This window comes from Chlamydotis macqueenii, chromosome 15, assembly GCF_036417535.1.
Source record: "Chlamydotis macqueenii isolate bChlMac1 chromosome 15, bChlMac1.mat, whole genome shotgun sequence".
Taxonomy (NCBI): Eukaryota; Metazoa; Chordata; class Aves; order Otidiformes; family Otididae; genus Chlamydotis; species Chlamydotis macqueenii.
The window spans coordinates 15,929,327-15,951,581 of NC_141570.1; the positions used below are offsets into that span (position 1 = coordinate 15,929,327).

At 37.3% G+C, this 22,255-nt stretch overlaps 1 protein-coding gene across 32 annotated transcripts in view; it reads left to right on the forward strand.

Moving 5' to 3' along the window:
* The window catches only part of RBFOX1 (RNA binding fox-1 homolog 1), a 968,785-nt gene that overhangs the window by 707,169 nt on the left and 239,361 nt on the right, over nt 1-22,255 (forward strand). For 5 of the 32 annotated variants that reach the window (XM_086759520.1, XM_086759516.1, XM_086759504.1 and 2 more), the window contains exons 5-6: nt 8,655-8,809; nt 11,538-11,758. The exons of 26 other annotated variants lie outside the window; for them this stretch is intronic. In XM_086759520.1, the coding sequence (XP_086615646.1) occupies nt 11,672-11,758 (87 nt within the window). In that variant the 5' untranslated portion in view covers nt 8,655-8,809; nt 11,538-11,671. The remainder of the gene's footprint in view (nt 1-8,654; nt 8,810-11,537; nt 11,759-22,255) is intronic. One more of the 32 variants, XM_086759511.1, reaches the window with a different exon arrangement.

A 22,255-nucleotide genomic window follows, 5' to 3' on the forward strand; every position in this document is an offset into this window, starting at 1 on the left:
TGGACTTTTTTCTGGTATGCAATGCAGAGATGGATTTTAATGGGAGAGAAAACCAGGATCCGAATTTCTGCTGGCGTAGTGCAACACAATTTCTTGGTTTCTGCTAAGGATCCTTTCCTGGGCTTTGCTATAAAGTTAATGCATTGCAGTAAACTGTGCTTTTTTTTTTTTGTCATCATCGTGTTCTTGTATATTTTACTTGAGAATAGTTTTAAGTGCTTATTTGCACTAAAGTGATACTGATGTTGTGTGCTTACTTCCAGCAGAAAATGAACTTTGAAACTGCTTTATGGAAACTCTGAGGGAAAGTTATTTTCACAGACTGAGGAAGGAAGCTGCGTTACAGCAGGTGATGTCTGATCTATGATAGTGGTGGACTCTGGTTATTTGCATAGCCTTACAAGGAATTAGGGCTGTGGAGCACAGGGCTGTTGGGTATTTTGATTGTATGATTCTAAAGAGCTAATCAGGGCCAAACAGTAGAGGATGGGAATTCAGGAAATTTAGCTCTTTTACTAGTTCCACAAATGGCCAGATAGATCATAGACAGCAACAAGGGTTGCTAACTTTATAGTTATGCAGTAGTGCCAGATTACACAGGCAGCTAAGGGAGCAAACTCTGAAGGAGACCTATCAGTCTTCCCTCAGTTGAGGGAATTATAAAAACCTTTGAAAATAATTTCTATAAGAATTCACTAGTCCCGGTTGACTCATAAATTACCCTGGAAGCTGATAGTTCTGTAGAAGCAGCTATGTAGCACTTTTCTGCCACTGCAATACTGGAGAGATGGTCCAATAATAGCCTTTATAATCCACACGTGCAAAAGTTGTGTTTGTGGGAACAATGGGATATGAACTTTCAGTGCAGTTCATGTTTGAGAAACAGAAGTCAGAACTTGTAAGGGAATATTATATTTCTTATTTTCATTTGTTCCTAGTGTTCAGTAACATGCGTTTTGGTTTTTTGCCTTTTTACTAAACAGTATCGTGGGTTGCATTTCTTCTGGTTAGAGACAGATCACTATTGAAAAGTCTTGAGAAAAGGTTAGGATGCTGTCAGTCAAAGAGTTTGAGTTAAATTTGGTGGGTTTTGGTGTCTCTTGTGTTGTACTGCAAGAGAATTGGGCAAATCACAGGTCTTAGCAGACTACTTTTTGTCTTGTTTCTTGCAGCAATAAAATCTTACATGTATCCAGATAATAACCTTAATATCACTTGAAGACAACTACAGTACTGTTTTCATTAAAAATGGAAATAATCCTCTTCTGTTGTCCTTTTCTGCACAAATTTACAGCAGTCCCTTGCTGTTGCACTCCAAGGGCACTGGCAAAGGTTGGTTAAAACCTAAATGAAGGTGAGATTAAAAAGGCCATCCTTTCTTTATTCCCTTCTGATATAAAATGGAATTAACCAAAATTTTAAAAAGTTCATAAGTGGATGTCAAGAAAGGGATCTGGCATGGATTCAACAGTGTTACAGTTTTCTGTTCTTTCATGCTTATTCTGTCCTCTTCCATTATTCTGATCAGTAGCACGATGCCCATAGGTTTATGTTATCCTGAGGAAGTTGTGAGAGGTAACATTTGAAATCAAGTATTCACATGAATTCAGTATCCACTGTGGTTGCTGAAGAGAATCACCTGTTTGGTAGAATAGTTATTTAGGACTGGAATGTGTAATGAATAAGTATCATATTGTCTCAGAGGTCTTGGGGAAGGGGAGGAAAGAAAACACGTGATGTGATTCTTTAAGGTGAGATCTATTTACTGTATTACCAGGAAGTTTTGCCGAAGATAATCCAGGGAACTTTATTCTTTCAAACTAGTTTTGCTGTGTACTAGCTGTTTACATGAAGGTGCCTGCAGAGAGTACCAGAGCAATCCACTCGCCTTGACCTGGGCTTGGTCACAGACCCTCAGACCATAGGCAGAAGAGGTCGGTCCCATCTCAGGAAGAGGCAGGTACTCCTCTGCTGTGTTGACTGGATAGGCCATGCACAGCAGCTACTTGAAAGACATCAGATTCAGTTCAGGACTGAGTTCATTTCAAGTGGCTGAGTTGCTGAACATAGGATTAAGTGTGTCTCCAAATATTTGCATTAGGAGATATATAGGAGACTGAATTGAACTCAGACATAAAGTAGCAATAAAGTTGAAAGAGCTTTCTTAACTTTGTGGTATTCAGATTTGGAGGCAAACTTCATATCAGCTGTGCCTTTTAATGCTTTCAGCCAAATCCTGCCTGACTGAGATGCTCCTAGCTTGTAGTTCTTGGATAAACTTCAGTACTTAAAAACTATTGCCAGTGTCTTGAATAGAGCCGACTTATAGTTTGCATTACATCTAATGCCTTCAAGCCTTGATATTTTATCTCTAGGGAGCATGAAACTTGTCAGTTCCAAACAGAAATTCCCTCTGATCCCTTTAAAGACCTGTATGGTCTTTATTATTTGGGGGTTTGAGTAGGTTATTTCTCCAAGGCACCCTGCTCACTTAGGATATCTACCCTGTGCAGGTTTCTGCAATCAAATCACTGCACTTGGCATAGTAGGGTGCTTGAGTGATGTATTTATATGGGCAGGAGGCATGATTTAATACCATCTCATGATTCACTGTGCAGTCCTATTAATACCAACTTTACTCAGGGGAATGAGTAGCTGTTACTTGTCAGCAAATCTGGTGTGTATTAAGGAGGTGAAGTTGTATTGAAAGCTGCTCACAGTGATACTCTGCTGTTCCCAAGGGAAGCAAATGAAAACTGTACTTTGATGAATAATATATGTGCTGTTTGGGGTCAAGAAGAAGCCGTAGCTTCCTGTGATACAGTATTCAGAGTAGCCTGATTAAAGCAATAAAGAGAAGTTCGTCTGACCAGAATTGGCAATAAAAAAAGATAGGTATGTGGCTACCTAACCTATCATCTCCTCACAATGAAAGCCTCATAGATGACAATCACAGAGAGGTGGCTTGTCTTTTCTGGAATACACCGTTATATTCCTGAGATCCTGTTATATGCGTGCTGCTGTCAGTAAGAAGACGTCCATGAGCTGATGCTGAGTGAGACTCGTTTTGTGCTCAAGTATTGACAAAAATCCTGTGTGGAACGGATGGTGATCTATCATGGCAGTGCTTGGGTGTATCAATAGGATTCATTAAGAGTGAATATTGATTAGAAGTCAGTCTGATCCTGATTTGCAAGGAAAAAAATATATTTTCTTGCTGCTAGTCTGTATTTGCAAATGAATGTACCCCAAGGGGAAGATTACAGCCTACTCCTACCTGTTGGCAAAATACATGCAAAAATACATATTTCTTGGGCATCTTTTATCCAGTACAGGAAGGAGAGGAATAAATGAATGAGATTAAGGAAGATACGTGAACGCATGGTAGTAATACATATTTTATGAAATACATGCATATAGCCTGAAATATGTATATGTAACCTGACTTTTTTTAAAATTAAGATATATGTGATACTGCTTATCATTTATACCACTGGAAGATCTATGTAATTTTAGCAGTTCGGCTATGTAACTGCACCATATCAAACAAGCATGAGATCTTGAAAGTGTCTGTTGTACTTTTCATATAAAATTTTCAAAACTGCTTAACCTCACGTAGACTGGAGGCTTATCTCAACTTTTTAAGAAATGGTGAATAAATTCAAGAGCAGAGCACTGAAAGATATCTGAAGTAGCCTGGAGGTGGGAGAGAGTTTGTTCTCAGAGAAGCCAACAGTGAAAATATAACTGATTTCGTACACTATCCAGCCAATAGGAATTACATAATAAAAGCCTCTTTGGAACGCGATAAGAAAAGGAAAGCAATGCAGTGCTCATTAAGATGTAAGAAATACAGTGAAAACCTTTGTAACGTATCTTTGGTGTTGTGAATAAGTAGTAATGTATGCATGTCAAAAGTTCTGCAGCTAACTTCTCTGCGTGATCTAGGATAAAGGATGACAGAGGAACTCCCTTCCAAAATAGACTTGTACAGGGCCGTGGAGCTGATCATTGAAGAAGCTGCCCTACAAGTGGTTTGCATCACCATGTGTGCTGCACCGCTTTTTGCAGCTTTAGAAGATGATTTTCTGTGTGACTTCTTGCATGGTCTAATGGTACCCTTCTTCCTAGTTCAGTGCCAAGCACGTTAAATAACTGAAGTTCCCAGAACCATCCTGCTTTAATTTTCATGTGAATGCTGGCACAAAAAGACAAATCTGTTTGTGATTCAGAATCTTTCTAATCTGTATGAAAACACAGATAAGTCAAAAGGCACCTATAGCTTTTTGGTTTTTTGTTTTTGTTTTTTTTTTCAGAGAATAGCGATTAACAGATTATTCTCTGGTTTTGTGCCATGATATGTGTGGATGATGACAGGTCCTTATGTTTTTGTGATAGCCAAAAGGAAGTCCAGCCACAGAGGCATCCCTGAACTCCATTTTTTTTTCTTCTGCTTCCTCTCTCTAGCATATGTTTCTTTTTTATGTAAGTGAATGTGTTTTGCAACTCACAGAAGGGTAAGTCACTCTATTTGCCGTCAGGAGACAAATATGTATCTCTAGCAATCTAGTCAAAGCAGGAACGGAAGGTTTCTAAGGATGTAGACAAGGGCAAACCATTTCTGTAATAATCTCTGCCTTCAAACGTTCCTGGAAAAGTGAAGCGAAGTAGATGTACACCTTTTGAGTGTGTGCATTCTTTCATATTACTGTCATAGGTGATGATCTTGTACCAGACACAGTTCTCTTCAGAAGGAATTTACAGTCTAAGATGGATTCTAACTTACAGCTGACTTGCAGAGGAACAGAGATATTCCTCATCGTGCTGCTCAGCAGCCAGTTCATTCCCCAGTTACCATCTTTGTATGGCATTCTGGCAAGAGGAGGTTTCATGGACTGAAAGAGGATATTCATAGATGTTTAGAGGAAGTTCTTACCTGGTATCAGGAAATTATAGAAAGGGTTCATGCCATTTTGAGTGTGGTTAGGAGGTGAAGGAGCATAATATTCAAGGCAATATGAAGAAGTTAATCATTCAGTTATTCACAGTAGTAGCTAGGCTAGGAATAGACTGAAGCGAGCACTTGAAGGTTGTGCCAAGTACCGTATGGCCGCTGAGGTGGTAAAAGGATGTGTTGTGGGGCAATGCAAGGAGGGAAATGAGAAGTGATCTTTGTGGAAGCATTCTAAAAGGAATGCAAAATAAACAGGCTGTTTTTCAGCTAGTGAGATACTAGAACAGCAGGTGAATCAGTGCACAGTACTGACAACAACAAAAAAAAGAAAGTTTAGAGTTAGTCAAATGAAAGAAAAAGCATTGGCTAAGTACTCAGAGACTTAACATTTGCTGAGAAATTGCACTTCAAATAATGTAAGACCAGTTGGCCTATAATCTGAAGGCCTTGGTTTTTCTAGGGGTACAAATTGTTTCCCAAATATGCTGCTTAAGGTTTTGTGTGAGATCATTCTGTCTGAAGCTCTCACAGTCAGCAGGACTGTGATTATTTATCTTTATTTGTATTTGAAATATCTACATTTGTAACTGTTGTATATTTAAAAGAAAAAGGCTAGGAAGTTTAACTTCAGTGGCACTGAAGCGTTTTTGGTTTCTGATGGAAATGATCATCTAGGTTCATGTTCAACCACAGCTAGTTTTTAATTTGCTCCTAAGAGCTAATGTCATTTTCAGATAGAAACTTTAAATGTGGAATAAAAATGTGTTAATGCTAAATGTGCTGTATCCCGCCAGTGTTCTGCATACTGGAAAAAGATGGACTCTCCTAGTTGTAAACAGTTTCTGTATCCTTGCCCTATATGCTAGTGTAAGCTGGGATGCTTAATAAATTTGAAAAACTCTGACAGTGTCCACCATACTTGTATCAGTATGAGATAAGTAGATATCTTTGATTTGTATGTGTGTGTATTTTTTGCTTTAAAAGGCACTAAAATGCCCACATATTTTGGTTCTGCTGTTTGAGTATAATAGGAGCTGGCTGGGGAATTCATACTTGGTGTGAACAAGTATGAACAGCTCCTACATGTACTTCAAGCTTTGCTGAGAAGAGTGGAATATAGTCAGCAGCTGGGGACAGGGGTCAAGTCTGGGTAGTGCTTCTGGTGCTCTTGAAGAGCCTTTGGTCCCAAATGGGTTTTGGAGAAAGGTATTGGAAGACAAGCATAGTAGTTATAAAAGTGGCAGCAGTTGTGGTGAGGGAGATGGGCGAAGACATGCAGGACAGGTTTTTGTCTACTGATACTTCATTTAATGCCTGGGTCTACTTACCTCAGGCAATGCTAATCAATGGCAACTCACCTTCTCTTTTGGAGCATGCATGGTACTGATCTGGTCATACTTTTTTAGGGACAGTAATCTTGATGTGGATGATGGAAACTACCAGGAGACTAGGAAATCACTTTATCCTCTCAGTTCTGAGTTTTCCTTTACCAAAATACCACTGAGAAGTCTTAAAGAGAAAGTGGAGAGCATTTGGAGTCTAAAAAAGGTGACCAGGAAACAGGAGGCTTGAAGAAGAGTTTAAAGGAATCAAATATGGCATAGCATAAGCTATGAAGAGGGTGCCAAAGTGGTACCTGAATTATTTATGATCTGTGAGATGGGAAAGTTAGGTCAGTGTTGGAATGAAGTAGAAATTATTTGAAGTTTGTTGGTATTGTATATCATTTGGAAGAACCATTGCTTGTGGTATTTGGAACTAGATACAGGCATTAAGAAGAATTAATTATTTGGCAGAAGGGTGGTCTAAATAGATTACTGCTGTCAGGATTGGATTAGAGTGTACATCGTTGACTGACGGATATACTGCATTGCAGGGATCTGTCTTTTCCAGGCAGTGTGGCTCCAGGGAAATTGATAAAGTCTTTTTTACCTTGAACTATAGCAAAACTCTAGGCATCTGCTTTTGCATGTGGGAATATTTTGGTCATTATTTAAGCCACCATTTAGGTACTATATACAGATGAGATCAAAACCTTAGCCCTTCTTGCATAATTTTCATTTTTCTTGTTCTGCCTGCATGTGAATGCTTAGCCCGGTTCTCAGGCATACTTCTGGCTTTATTTCTTTCTGCGTGCATTGCTACTGTACAGTATTCTCCATTTCATAGAATCAAGGAATGGTTTGGGTGGGAAGGGAGTGTTAAAGCCCACGCAGTCCAACCCCCCCTGCCAGGAGCAGGGACATCTCCAACCGGATCAGGTTGCTCGGAGCCCTGTCCAACCTGGCCTGGAATGTTTCCAGGGATGGGGCATCCACCGCCTCTCTGGGCAACCTGTGACAGTGTTCCACCACCCTAATTTCGTTCCCATCTCAAATAACTTTTTAGCAAGTCTGCAGTGAAATCACTGTTAGAGTACTTCTGTCAGTAGTTTCAGTTTTTGTACTAAACCATAAGATTACGGCATTAGACTGCTGGGTCTGAAATGCTTCTGTATTTTATAACCTCCTTCTGCTACCTTAGCTTGCTTAACGTATGCTGCTCACCTTTAAACCAGCTTCCTTCTTGGAGGCAAGTTCGTAACAGGACTACTTTGTCAGATTTTGGAAGTTTCATTGCTCAGTCAATTTTTGTGTAGTGTAATTATAGTTTCTTATATTAATCAATTCAAAGAATTCATTGTATTACTGGTGCAAAAAGAGTCTTCAATTAACAAGTTCTTAAATGGTGTGTGTTGTACAAGCTTCTCAGCTGTGATTCAGATAGTCTCACCTGGGAGTTTTCAGTCCAGTGTTGGCTAGATTCTTTTATTACTGCTAATTTTTAAAACTGCAGATTCATTTTCTTAAATAATGTCTGGGTTTTAGCAAAATTCTGCAGAAATGAAACAAATAATTATGTATATTTTGTTTGTGTGTATATATTTTATGTATAAAACTACTATTTATGTATTTTACTGTTCTTTTCTCCTGTTTTTAATTTTTAAAATCAGTTTTCAGTTTCAGAAAATCCCAGAAAATTTTTAATTAAAAAAAAAAAAAAAGAATAAAACCTCAGGTTTGGAAACAGATAACTGAAAGAAACATGCCCTCCATTAGCATACTGAAAATGGCTTAGTATGTCAGTTTTTTCCTAGCAGTGTTATAATTTTCTATAATGTAATGGAAGTGAAAGCTGTATAGCTGTTAAAAATAGATGATCTCCCCTTTTCCACCCACATACATGCTTAATTTTTTTCAGGGACTGAGAATCCTGGAAAAGCCAGGAAGTAAGTAGTGTCACCATCAGTGGCTTCGGACAGGGATTGACGTGCATTGCACTGGCCGTTCTGGCTTTGTCCTGGCAAAAACATTTAAGTTCATGCTTAACCTTAGCCATGCTAGAGGCCTTGCTAAAGTGAACCAGAATTAATAGCCTATTTAATACTCTTCTGGCTCATTCTCTGAGTCCTCGGCACTCTTCACGGACAAATTTCATGTATTCAGTATATTCTTGCACAACAGGAGTGACCATTAACGCTAACCAATGGTGAACTGTAAAACTTAAGACAAATTTCCTTTTCCTGTGGCTGGGAGGGAGAACAAATATCTTGGGATAAACTGGTGAAGCTGATGTAGTTGCATTGGCATAAGTTCAGAATTTGGCATGGGGCGGAGATGCGAGTAAAGCTGTATTGTACTTCTGTGGTTTTGATTCACAGAGGTTTGTGCGAACTTAGGTAGCTGGTGCACACATGGGACATCATCAAAGAGCCCAACCAGAAAGTCAGAGCTTGGATTTGGAGTGCCGTACGGCTATACATTTAGAAGCATGTTGTTATAGTGAGGCAAGCAAAGCATCCTTGCATTAAAACAGGTAACTACAGTTTATTTTCAAAGTTTATTTTTATATATTACACGCTGCAATGTAGTAAATATAAATGCTTTTTAGACGTTTGATATTTGCATTATTCTTGAATGTTTATACTGCTTGCAAAGGACTTGAAGGGTTCTTTTATAAGGATTGTCTTTTCTAAGCTATCCTTTTTGTTACTGTGGATTTGGAAGGCTGTTCTAGACCCTCACTTTGCCAGCACCAAAGTAGTTTTAAAATATAACTTGAAAAAATACTTTCAGCCTAAATTTATTCATAACTAGTTTTTCCTTGATTTTTAGCGTATCAAGATTGTCCTTAGCTTAAACAGTCTCTTCCTCCTACTGTTTCTTTTCCCTGTTCACAGCTTGTTTTGCTAGATAACCAAATCAAGCGTTCTTAGGTTCCTGTTACCACATAGTTGTTCCAGTCCCCTGAACAACACAGAAGGGGCTTTCTCCACAGCTGTTGTAGTTGAATTTGACCTTTTTCTTTTTTAATGTGGATGAAGTGAACTGTATGGTATTGGAAGTACCTCTTGGAAATGAAGACATTAATTGAGAAATAAAAATAGGAAATACTGATAATTTGCCTTTTCATTTTAGTATCACGCTAGCGGCTCAAAGTCCCCAGACAGATGCAATGAGGTCCTGCCTTTCTTCCTCCTGAGTTTAGAACTGAAGTTTCTGTTATTAGCAGAAGCATTATCTTATGTTTTGTATTAATGAATTTCATCGCATTTCTGTTAATGCAGTCCATGAGAGTGAGCAACTCTTTCTATATAATATTCTTATCCTTCTCAGTCTTGACAGTACCTTCTGACTTTATGTCATCAGGAAATTTCATCAGCGTGTTGCCTTCTGCCAAAATCATTAATGAGAAGGTTAAGCAAAAATTGTCCCAAAACAGATCACAGAAAAGCTTCCCTTGAGCTTGTGCCTCTTTAGGTTTTCTAACATGTTATCAAATACATCCATGCTGAAACAAAAAATGACTAGGTATTTTACAGAGCAATTTAACATTTCTTATTTATCACAGTTGTCCCGCTGGAGTCGTTTGAGTAAAGCATGCAGAATCCATTTTATAATCTCCTTTCCTAGGTGAAAGAAATCTTTTTCCTCTTCAAATGCAGCTCACTCTGTTAGACCAAACAAAGAAGTAATAGTTAAAATGAACATTTTTTTTAAAAAGAAATGAAATACTTTTAAGTGAGTTGTAATGGCAACTCGCTTTCTCATATATTCTTTTGTTTATGTATTTCTGTATGAAAGTTAATAACTGGGTTTGTATTGGAATTTATGAAAGTCTTTTGGCAAAACCCATGATGTGTCAGCCTACTGTGTGCTTAATAATTAAACTGCAGGGTTCTTTTCCTTAATAAGAAAAGAGCAAGAACTATGATTAATAGCTACGCACAGATAACCTGTGTGAACAGCGTTATCCCCAACAGGAAAGTGAAGCGATTCTGTAACAGGAGATGAAAGTAGGTCAACATCACTTCATCACGTGACAATTGCTGTCCTCATTGGGCAGCTCTCGAAAGAGCATCACAGAGGGTCACAATTCAACATCTAAAGTTAGAAAGGGTATAAGGCTGATAGTAATGAGGGCCAACGTGCAGCTGCTGAGGTAGATTCCTAAATTGTGCAACGCGACTGCCTTGATACATGAGAATCAATTACCAAAAACCTTTCATGATGGTCAAAATGTGACATTAAATAATTAAGTATCACATCAAATCTCATCTGCAGTTAGTTTTCTGGAAAAGTAATTATGCAACAAAATCAAGTAGGTGAAATCAGTGATGTGAAGCACCCTGGTTATTCAAAGACTGCAGGGGAGGATTTTTTTTTTTCTTGTAATATGAAGTTTTAAGCACCTAACTAATTCTTTATTGCATTAAAAAAAAATCTTGCTCAATTGTAACTCGTGTCATTAGTTGTATCTGCAATAGAAGACACATTGCACATGAAACAAGTGTTAATGACTAAATTTGTTTTCTGTAAAGTAAAAATTGTTAGCTGTGGAAGAGAATGTCTTGCAACTAGCACATTAAAAAGCAAATCTGTTTTGTTTAGGGGGGAAACAGCCCAAATTTCACTCTTTAGTCTCTTACAGCAAGAGTATAACTTTAATTGGAGAACAAGAGATGAAGTACTCTAGAGGTCAAATTTGTTCTTTTTAAAAAAAACGATGATAAATTTAACAACATAGATGTTGTGAAAGGTTAGAAAAGCTGTTAAAATGTAATTTACACAAATAGAAGTAGTTAGCTTGCATTAGTTAGTTCAAGTATTCAAAATAAGCAAGAAAAATATGATGACTCAAACCAGAACATGTATCCAGTGTAACAGACCTAAATTTAAACTCTCATATCAATTTTGTTTAGCAGCTTATAAATACAGGGAAACATGTATTTGTGCAATCATGATAAACCTGATTATTTTAAAATGGCTTCTAATAGTAAGTGTTGTCATGTATATGCCGGAACTGATAGGAAAATTAATTCTGATCAGTAGATCTGTACAGAATTTGATCTGTGTCTGTGTAGTACTTAAAAATCTGAACTGATAAAGAGTAGTTGGTTAGTCATGTTACTTAAGCTGCTCCCAAAATAGCACCTTCCTTTTTAGGTAGAGTTAGGTTTGCAGCTGTTGTCTCTATCTGTTGTCTCTGAAGAAAATTGTAACATTAAGAGTTGCTGACGTCAATTTTTTTCTTTTTTTTACAGCTGATGTGGGCTTTGCCCCTGACAGAAGTTATTTGGTTCTAGCTCTGAGTTTGGAAGAAGTTGGTATATAGATTTTCCCCTAACTTTCAATTGATGTGTTTAGCTTTAGTGGGAGTAATACTATCACTTAAACCATGTTGTCGTCTCAAGGAGTTTTGCTACATCCATATGGAGTGCCAATGATTCTGCCGGCAGCACCATACTTCGCTGGACTTGTTCAGGTAATGCAAGGCCGCTTCCAACAAGCAACTTAACTCTAGTGCACTTAGAGTAATAATTGGAATTTTTATGGTTGAGAAAGCAAACACTTTTAATACAGGCGAAAGCTCTCATGTAGTCACTGAGAAGACAGTAGGAAATCAAAAAGATGGATCACCCTAATCTGTGTATTGACATCTCTCATGGCTGAATAAATGGTGTAGTTGAGCTATATTTGCTTGTATTGATTTGTCTGCTGTTTAACATTCATGCCTTTGCTTCGCGAGGTTGACCACAGGGCAGAGGATTTGCTATCCATTCTCGGTTTCTGAGGGAGTCAGCATTCCCACGGCAGGTCAGAAGACAAAGTAACTTACCATGACGTGTTTAGGTTAAGTGTTTTAGCGCAGCAAATATGAATAGTGTTAAATATGCATTAATTAATATGTTATGCATCACACTGAATGAAAAAGGGGTTGTGGTTTTGTGTGTATAGAATTGAATCACCTTCACAGAATATTTATGCACACCGTATTAATTCTTTTGAGCCCTGAAAGTGTAAGATTTTGCTTCAGGGCGAGAGTTCTGTATTTTAGAAGTTAACTGGCAATTACCAGATTTAGCTGTTGTTGTTGTGTTGGCTGTTTTTATTTTATTTTTATCAAAAACTAGTACTGCTGAATTTTCTGTTGTTAGACTTAGGATTTTGAGTAGATCATGTAGAGACTAATTAAGCAAAAAGTATTCTATTGTTTACAGTATTAGAAGGTATTAAGAAGTAATTCAAGTGGCATTTCCAGGCATTGACAAAATTAAAAAGCGGTGTATCCTATACATGGCAGTAGTTAGATATCATGCATTAACAAGGTTGAGAGAGGCACACGTGTTATGGCATTTCTGTGTCGTGCTAATGATTGCTTAAATTAACTGTGGAGGAGAGGCAAATTTTCATTGTGCGCCTTTACTGCAACAGCTAACTGGTGTAGAGGGGCAATGACAGCATGAAACAGGATTTTTTCTATGTAGGTCCATTCTGTAATTGAAGACTGAGTTGTGTTCTGCTCTTTAGGCTTAATATCAGACACATATGTCAAAAATAGAAATATAGCATTGCACAGTGGCCATTATGAAGTACAGAAAAACTGTGTTGTTTGGGATGTGCAAGCTGATGCTGGTTTTTTTTATGCAGTGAGACACAGTAGCAGACTTGAGCAAATCAAGCAGGCCTTCATATCCATTAGAATTTGGGGGTGAAGGTCAGGCGCTAGAGCTCAGTCAGACCCTGTGCCATCCTGTCCAATAAATAATTACAAGCAAATCGTGCCTTTCACTCTATGCTGATTGATGTTGAAATTGCTTTTGAAAGTTCTCATAAGTTCCTGTTATAGATTAAGTGCCGGTGTAGGAAAAATAACTGCACCCAACTGAAATGGGTGAATGTAATCAGGTTTAATGGACTCGAGAGCTTGTTGGGAATTAAATAACTATTGATTTGTTGGAAAGTTGCTGTCATTACAAAATGCCACTCTGGACGCATTATCCAAGCAGATAGATTAGAAGAAAGAGCTCCCTTTGAAAATTCGGGATGCCTTATTTCAAATCTTTTTTTTTCTTTTCTTTTTTTCTGTAGAAAGATATATCCAGGCCTGTGCTATTCCATTAGCATAGGTCTAAAATAGCCAAGCAGTAAGAATTGTTCTACAAATAAATAGATATGTTTACAGGTACAGTTGTAAAATCTTCTTCATATGGATATTTGTGGAGTCTCTCCTCTCTGTCTTCCATACCTGAAAATTGCATTTTTGGAAAAAAGCTAAATGTTTGAGTTATTGTCTTAGTCAGTGAGCTAGAACATTAAATGATTTAATTACTTTCTCACCTCAGGTTTTTATCTGCATTTTTGATATCTGCAGTCCATGGTACTGGGCTGCTTATTGTTAGTCTCTTAGAGTAAATCTAAGTAAAGTATACAAAATAAATAATGCAAAGGACACTTGACAGGCATATTTATATCATCCTCTTCTAAGCAGTAATTACATAATGTTCAGAACTTTAATGAGAATTATCTTTAAAAATATGCCTTGATAAACTGATTATGCAAATGTTTATACTAGATTGCAGGCTGAAAGCCACAACCCCGAAGTATTTTCAAATACAAGGCTGTTTTAACATTTTAGAGGTTTATAAGATTGCAATTTAATTATTTGCATGGATTTCTCCAGAAGGTAGATATACTTCTGGTTAGGGATTCCCTGTGATTTCTAATTGGATTTACAGCAAGATGGCATATGAAAAAAAGTGTAGAGTGTTGCACAGAGATTTGGGGGACTATTTTGGTGTTACGTGGTTGAGCAAGAGAGTGCTCAGATCTCTGCCGAGGACTGTTAATCTTCAGGGGTTCTGCACCTTCAAGTGCTGTGTATTATTTCACTTTATGCTGTGTGTGCAGCCTTTTCCAGCCTCTCCTCCTAGATTTGTCAGTAGACTGAATCCTACATCCTCTACTTGCTTTTGTCACACCCACTTGTTACAGAGTACTGGAATGTGTGAAACTTAAGACAAACAAAAAGGGCAGATTCTGTGGATACATCTTAGGTTAAGAAGATTTGTATTCCTCTCACCGAGATCATTTGTTTGAGTGAGACGATGAAAACAGGAATTCATGTGTTCTTGGAGAGAGAGAAGGTAGTTGTTCAGAGTTACAGATATGTCAAGATGTATCAAATTATGTTAAATACACTTGCCAACTTAGTTTTATTTTCCAATAAATAAATACAACTTCAAAAAACTTATTAAAATGGTGGTATTATTATTGTCTATGATTTCTTAAGACATTTTAAAATGACGAAAATAAAATATCTTTCCCTTTTTCTTCTTCCTCCTGGGTGAAACCTTAGGAGGGGGAAAAAAAAAATCACATCAAAGTACAAATGATGCATAAATAGCATTACATCTCGTGTGGGTGGAGAGGTGTTTCCTGACTTGGCACAGAAGATGTATTGGTGGCTTCACAGGCTGTCATAGTTACACTGCCGTGAGGACCAAAGCAGGTTCTGCAATCCAGCAACTTTGGATGCTGTGGACAGCAAGGCCTACTTTGTGTCACACCTGTCATGCTGTTTCTCCTGGCAGGTGAGGTAAAAAAAAGCCATAGAGGATTAAGTGGCAATCCAGTAAAAGACTTGTTATCCTGCCCTTGGTTCATATCCCAGTTTTGTAATTTGATTCCCGTGGGGGAACCCTTATGTCCACATAAGCAGTGAAGTCAGGGGTGTGCCACAGGAAGAAGATCTATCGCTGTTGGCCAAGGTGTGGGACCATTGCCCTATGGCCAGGGATTGTGGCTGTGTGCTGCTGTACCTGCTCATGTGTTCTCAGAATAAAGATGTGAAACAAAGTTCTGTTTGTCATTAAAATTGCAAAGTGCAGCATCAAAAAAAAAAAGGATTTCACAATTCATAGAAGTGTAATATATTGTGTAGAATAATATGTTCAATGTCTACATATTAGCTTTATCTTTCATGGCTTTGACTGGTTTAGGTATATAAAAATCTTGCTCTGGACACTTAGAATGTTAGGATTATGATAAAGTATTTTAAAAACACGAGGGCAATAAATGACATTTTAATGATGGATGCTAGATTATTTATTACGTGGCTGGTTTAGGTGGCTCAGTTTCCATTTAGCAGAGAAAGAAGAGTTCATGCATTATTATAGAAATTACTAAAGTTGAAATTACTTCGACTTTTCAGTAAACTGCTGGAAAATTCTAAATAGACAGTTATATTTGGTACAAAATGCACTACTTAAATGTAAAGATTAGAAGGATGGATTTTTTTTTTCTGAGTATGGTCAGCATTTTTTTAAAGTATGATTTTATTTTAGCATAGTGACCAGAAAAGCTGTAAGAGTTCTGAGGATTTAAGCTTATGTTCATTGTTAAGGACTTCAGCCAGCTAAGTGAAGTGAAGACTTTTTCTTCTGCTTTTATTTGCTTATTTATTTGTGTGGTGGTAAAGGGTGGTAGAAGAAAAGTAAGAAATAGATGGCTGATGATTAACTATTTTAATAAAGTGAGAATTACTGTATTTTTAAGTACATAATTCTTAAGCTTAAATTATTCTTAAGATATTCTGATTATATCTGTGCATCAGATTTTCTGTAACTGGTTAACTAGGGTGTTTGCCTGACAACAGGAAAAGTGGTAATCTGGAGACAGTTTCATTTTATTTTAGGGCTAAGTGAGAGAATTGCCTAGAATATCCTGTGAAAAGTAGTGCTGCAGACTTCACAGTTCCGTCTTTACCCATCTATACAATCTTTGTTCTGGTCCTGTCTTGGGAAGCGGGAGCAGTGAATACATTCAGAATGCTTGTAGATGCTGGTTTTAAGGCTGCCTTCACAGCCACACTGACTTCTGGCATTCCAGTTTCTGGAAAATGTTGTGGATATACCTTACTGAATTACAAATGTCTTTTTAATGTAGTTTTTATTTGAATAATGCATTTGAAATAGAAATGATGAGAGGTTTTAGTTCTTCCCATGCTGCCTGAAGTGGTGTATAGTTGTTTTGTTGTTTTTAGATTACGATGTAGTGGAATGCAGCGCATAATTCTGTTTACACTGGCTGCATTGCCCATTTGAAATGCATTAAGTAGCTGATTTACCTTGGATGCAGATTTATTCTGGCTTGATGGTGTTGTTCTGCCCTTGTAAGTGCTAAGGGTCTCCTGTTACTAACCCTGTAGTCCCTAGGCTTTGTGAGTGGAGGACTCCTACTGTTTTGCTACTGCAATCACTTTTTATCTGGGTGTGTGTTTTGTTCTGTTTTTGAGAGAGTATATCTAGAATTTCTTCTCGTTCTCAGTCTGAGAGTTGCTAAGTTTTGGTTTGTTTTTTTTTTTTATTTTCTTCCCTTCTGTATCAAAACTGCTTTTAATAGAAGATGTAAGGGGGTAGTGATAGTGACGGATGTGGTTTGTATTACTTTGTGTACAAAAATTTTCAGTTACCGATGTTTAAACCTCTGAAAATACAACTTCAGACTTTTTTTTTTTTTTCCTTTTTATGCATGGGTCAAGCAGTGTAGCCAACGTGCATTCTCTGTGAAACCTGTCATTTGCTCAAGAGGCTAGGGACAGCCTGAAAGTATTTTAGAGTTTATTTTATTTTAACCTGCCTCTGTTTCTTGCTAATAAGTGCAGATATCATAAAATACCTGGTGAGTGGCTCTGCAGGAGGGAGAGGGAGAGGCAGTGACACAGAATGGCTTTCCCATTGACCAAAAAGACCTTTTCAGTGAGGATAGCTTATCTAAATAGTTTTAGTCCAACTAAGAAAGAAGTGGTTATTTTCTTCTCTCATCTGCATAATTTTGCCTCACTAGCCTTTATTTCAGAAGTCAATGGGTAACATAATTTGAATGAGTCGGGCAGTATTGCGTTACCTCTTAAATTTGTCAGCTCAGTCAGTGTCATAGTCACGGCTTCTTTCTGAGCTCAGCATAAAAGCAGAAGATTTCATTTGCCACCCAACAGAGACAGATTTTTTTTTTTCCTGTTCTACTTTTGCATGTCTTATCAGTATTTAGACTTTATGATATGTAATTACGGTCACTAGCTTGCGTGTTGGATAATACACTTCAGTGGAGTGGTTTAGTATGGAAAGAAACTTGTTAAATCTGTGCCTTCATAGCTGCTGCTTCTGCAGTCTTTTTTAATTGGAATAAATAAAAGGATATTTGAGTGTGTACAAACAGAATAGTTTCAGTAGAATACCTTTCATTGGGACAGATTCTATTTATTTGCTCATCCTCTAAATAAGACAAAACTTCTAAGATCTGAATTGTATGAAAAAGCACATTATTTAATTTGGCTTCCCTAACTAGAGGCCAGCAAGCTGATATAGCTACTTCCAAGGATCTGGAATTTCAGCTGATTTCCCCCCCCCCCTCCCCTAAATTATGCATAATCATCAATAGTAAAAAGTCTAATGGCTAGATTATACCAGAAAATACAGCTTTGAAATTCCTCTGCTTTCAGTAGAATGATACAAACCAAAATATGCTTTTATATCTAAATATAGAACAATTATTTGTATGGAGTTGGCTTGAATATTTTACCTATTCACTCTCTGATAAATTATCTCAATTTAAATAAGCTGAAGGTAGAAACCCAGTTAAAATAGATGTTTTATTTGATCTGCTTGCTTGCTTGCTTTTTTTAACTGAGGTACGCAGGTAACTGTTTTCTCAGACCTGGTTTCAAAGTGGGTGTTGTAAAAACATACGAAATGTCTGCTTCAATCGACCAGGTTGTGGAAAAAAATATATGGTAAAGGCATCATAATTTAAACTACAAATACTTGCAGTTGAAGTACTTGGGGCTTGCATTTGAACTGTTCTGTTACTAGGTGAGAGTGATGGCATGACACTTGGCTGAGTATTTGCCAGCTGGATCTCACAGCTGTCTTAGTTTATGACCATGAGAAGGGTTCACAGATAATTTGAAAAATGTGGGGATTTTTTTTTAGTGTAGTGACAGGTCATGAACACTCTAAATAGAAAATAGGAGTTTGATCCAGGTAAATTTTCTGTGTCAGAGTTTCCACTTGTGTTTCATGAGATTCAGATTGTTGTGGATCATGGCAAATTCTGCTGCCGTGGTTCTTCCTCTGGTGGCTGGAGATACATGAGCAAGATAGCTTGGAGGATGGCTTAATCCTCTTTAATTCCAGTGGTTTTACTAAATCAATACAGAATGTCTTATGTTTTTTTTTCATCCACGTATTGTTTTATTGCTGATCAAGCTGAAAAGAAAGTACAAGTCTCTTGCCTATATATTCAAGAGTCAGAATGATTCATTTTCTACCTTTTAAAATTTTATTTGAGGACTTTGAATTAAATAAAACGAATTGTGCACTTCAAGGAAATGTTATTGAGATTTTATTGGAAAGTGTTCTTAAGCAAAAGTAACTTATTAGGGTAAAGCTAAAAATACTCATAAAGCATTAAACTGATCTGGACTATGCTGTTTGCTTGTTTGGTTTTTTAATTCTGAAAGATTAAAAATCTGGTGGAATTATCATTATTCCAGTGCTTTTTCATCTTGTAGAGCTAGAACTACACTTTTGTTATGTCTCTGTCCTTACTTGGCCATACTATTTCAAAAGCATGTAATGCCATCCTATGTGCTAATTAGTAAAATTTGAAAGTAATGGAGGAGAAAATGGTAGGTTGTTTATATATTGTTTTGCTATGATAAATGTCTATGATGCTTTACTTTCTCTGTAACATTTGAGTATCTAGCAAATACAGTAAAATGCATCTCCAGCCATCCTAGGCATGTAAACTGCGAAACATCTAACCCGAGTAAGAGAGTAGCTGCCAAAATGCAAATACTGAGATTTCTCTGCAAGTTACCAGCAGCTGTGCAGGTATGCATTAACTGCTTTCATTTTTACTGACAGTGGTCCTACATACAAGCATGTTTGGAATAGTTAGAGAAAAAAAATCATGTCAACATTTGAGAGCAAGAAAGAGAAAAAAGAGAATTTCTAAACATTTTACTTGTCTTCATCCTAGAGAAAAATCTTAGAATTATCTGAACTTAGGTGAGGGATAAGAAGAGAGTAAAAAAAAAAAAACACACCACTGATAGGCTTTTTAAAATATATAACCACATAGGTGATCAAAAGCAAGAAAGATGACATTTAGTTGAGAAATAAAAGATGACTAGAGGTAAGAGGAGGCATATCTTCCTGCATCTGTGAATGATCTGAGGGGCTGGATGCTGAACTGAGTGCTTACGATGGGACTTGCTTCAGTTGTCTGAAAGCTGGAAGGTGGATCATAGAATAGAATCATAGAATGGTTTGGGCTGGAAGAGACCTTCAAAGGTCATCTAGTCCAACCTCCTTGCAGTGAGCAGGGACATCCCCAACTAGATCAGGTTGCTCAGAGACTTGTCCAGCCTGACCTTGAACACCTCCAGGGATGGAGCATCTACCACCTCTCTGGGCAACCTGTTCCAGTGTTTCACCACTCTCGTGGTAAAAAAATTCTTCCTTATGTCTAGTCTCAGTCTACCCTGTCTCTCTCTTAGTTTAAAAACCACTACCCTTTGTCCTTTTGCTACAGGCGCTGCTAAAAAGTTTGTCCCCATCTTTCTTATAAGCTCCTTTTAAATACTGAAAGGTTGCAATAAAGTCTCCCCAGAGCCTTCTCTTCTCCAGACTGAAAAACTCCAACTCTCTCAGCTTTTCTGATACTCACCCTGTGCAAAATGGTTCCTTATTCTCTAAGTGTTGCATATGTATTTTGTGTGTACAGGGTTTTGTTCCATTTTATTTTTAGGAGAGAAGGTTTAGAGGTAGACCAGCTTTTTAGTATTTCTTTTTTTTTTTTCTCTTGTTTCTCTGTTCTATTAGATTTGGTTTGTGCAAAAAGAGATTAGAGATAAATTTTTAATATTTTGAAAAAATACTGAAAAGCCTGTTTTTAATGAAATAAGCTCACATTTGCTAGGTTTTCCTTGGCTTGGAGTTGCTCTGAAAAACTAGATTTGAATACATTTTTTAAGAAATAAATTTTATCTTGCTAACAGTTGAGGTACAGAGAGAAATTAAACCTCCACGACTGTATTTTAGTACACTGTTAGAATGAAAGTATTTTAACTTCAGTTATTAAAAAAAAAAAAAAACAAAAAAAAACAAAACATAAATGCTATTTAGAGCCATCAAAAAACAGGATGGAAGAGGCCACTGATTGCTTGTTTACAAAAGAGAAAATACAAATTCTTAAAAAACCTATGAAAATAGTTCAACAGAGTTACAACAATATTTTATTCTACAGACCCTGAACCATACTTGAAAAAGTGTGCAGTGTCTTAAATAATTTATACTTTCTTATGCATTTATAATAACTAGTTAGGACTAATTGGTTTTAAGGTCTATGGTACCTGGAGACTGTCCTGTATTGGGAAGCTGTCTGTTCATGTACAAGCTGCAGCGCATGGTTTCACTGTTTGATCTCCATTCCAATGAGTGTTACTTTCAGAAGTGCAGTTATCTTTTCTGCCTTGTCCTGAGATGGAGCAGGGAGAATGAGCGATCCGGTGTGTTTTGTTGTGACAAGTCATGCAAGAATCTGTTCTGAGATGAACATGGAGAAGACAGCACAAGCTTTCCTTTCACTGAGGGAAATTAAGTGTAATTGGTGCACCCTCCTGTCTGGAACATAGGAATAAATTACACTTGTGATTTTATTCTATTTTAAAAATTTTGTCTAGACACAAAGCTATACCTGTATTTTTTGTCTTCTTTCCCTTTTAATGTCTAAAACCAGAATAGAGCAGACTTAAAATCTTGAAAATATCTAAACCTATCTGGGACCAACTCATAAATTTAGAAATCTGGCTTCCATGTTCTCTTTATCTTCTCTTTCTATTTAAAACATAAGTATCCATCTCACTTTTTACTACGTAGGTGCAATGAGGAGGATCTAGCAGTTATCGCTAGCTGGATCTGGTAACAGAAAAGGATTTAAGGCTAACTGGGACACAGCAGTTAGGGTTAGGCTCACTTGTCCTTAAAAGACTAGCTAGTCTTTGACAAATTGGTCTTCCTACTTGATTTTCCCCTAATAAATCAGTTCTTATGTTTACCATTCTTTTTTTTTTTAAAGCTGCTGTTGCAGAAATGTGTCTATGTTAGTTCCTTGTTTATTCATTCAGAATCTTAAATATAAAATGAAGGGAAGTATTGTGTGTAAGGATTTACTTTTAAGTACTTCTAAAGGCTACCTAAAATTGTTGATCATTCAAATAAATTTTTCAAAACTAACCATTCTATAAGAAAAGAAATAGATGGACCGGTTTCATTACAGCATTGGTCACTGCATACTGTGAAACTGTCTTTGCTGGCTCCTGTGGTGACTTATTTTGTAGACATAAGTTGTTAAAACACACTCGAGCCTTTTGAACACCGCTGCTATAGGAAATAAAATAAATCCATTGCGGAATTCTGAGGAATGTTTTTAACTAACGTACTGTGCTGGGCTGGCTGAAGTGAGTGCATGGTCATTTTACTGCAGAAATGGATGCTTTGATTTTTATGCGTTCCTCCATGAAGGAACAGTTAAAATCAGGCACAGGGAAACATAACAGATGTTCATACACATTTCCCATCTGAAAACGCCTTTCACTGGCCAAGATGATTGTTAGGCACGATTAAGCCCAGTATATACATCCTGTGCTGTAAGCCAAGTCTGCTGAACCTGTTCCCAACAGGGAAGCACAGATTTGGAAAGAGGGAAGTTTATATGAACTTTCATCTGCAGTGCAGTTTTGAGAGTCACTGTGTGAAAGACCTAAGGAGACCTGACTGACAGCTCTGAGTCCGTGCCCCAGTGCACAGCCCTGTAAACTAGATCTTTGAGAGAAAGTTTCAATCCATGAGAAAATTTCATACGCGTTTCAGGGATTCTATCACTTGAAATCTGGTTTCTGAGTGGCATTTGGTAT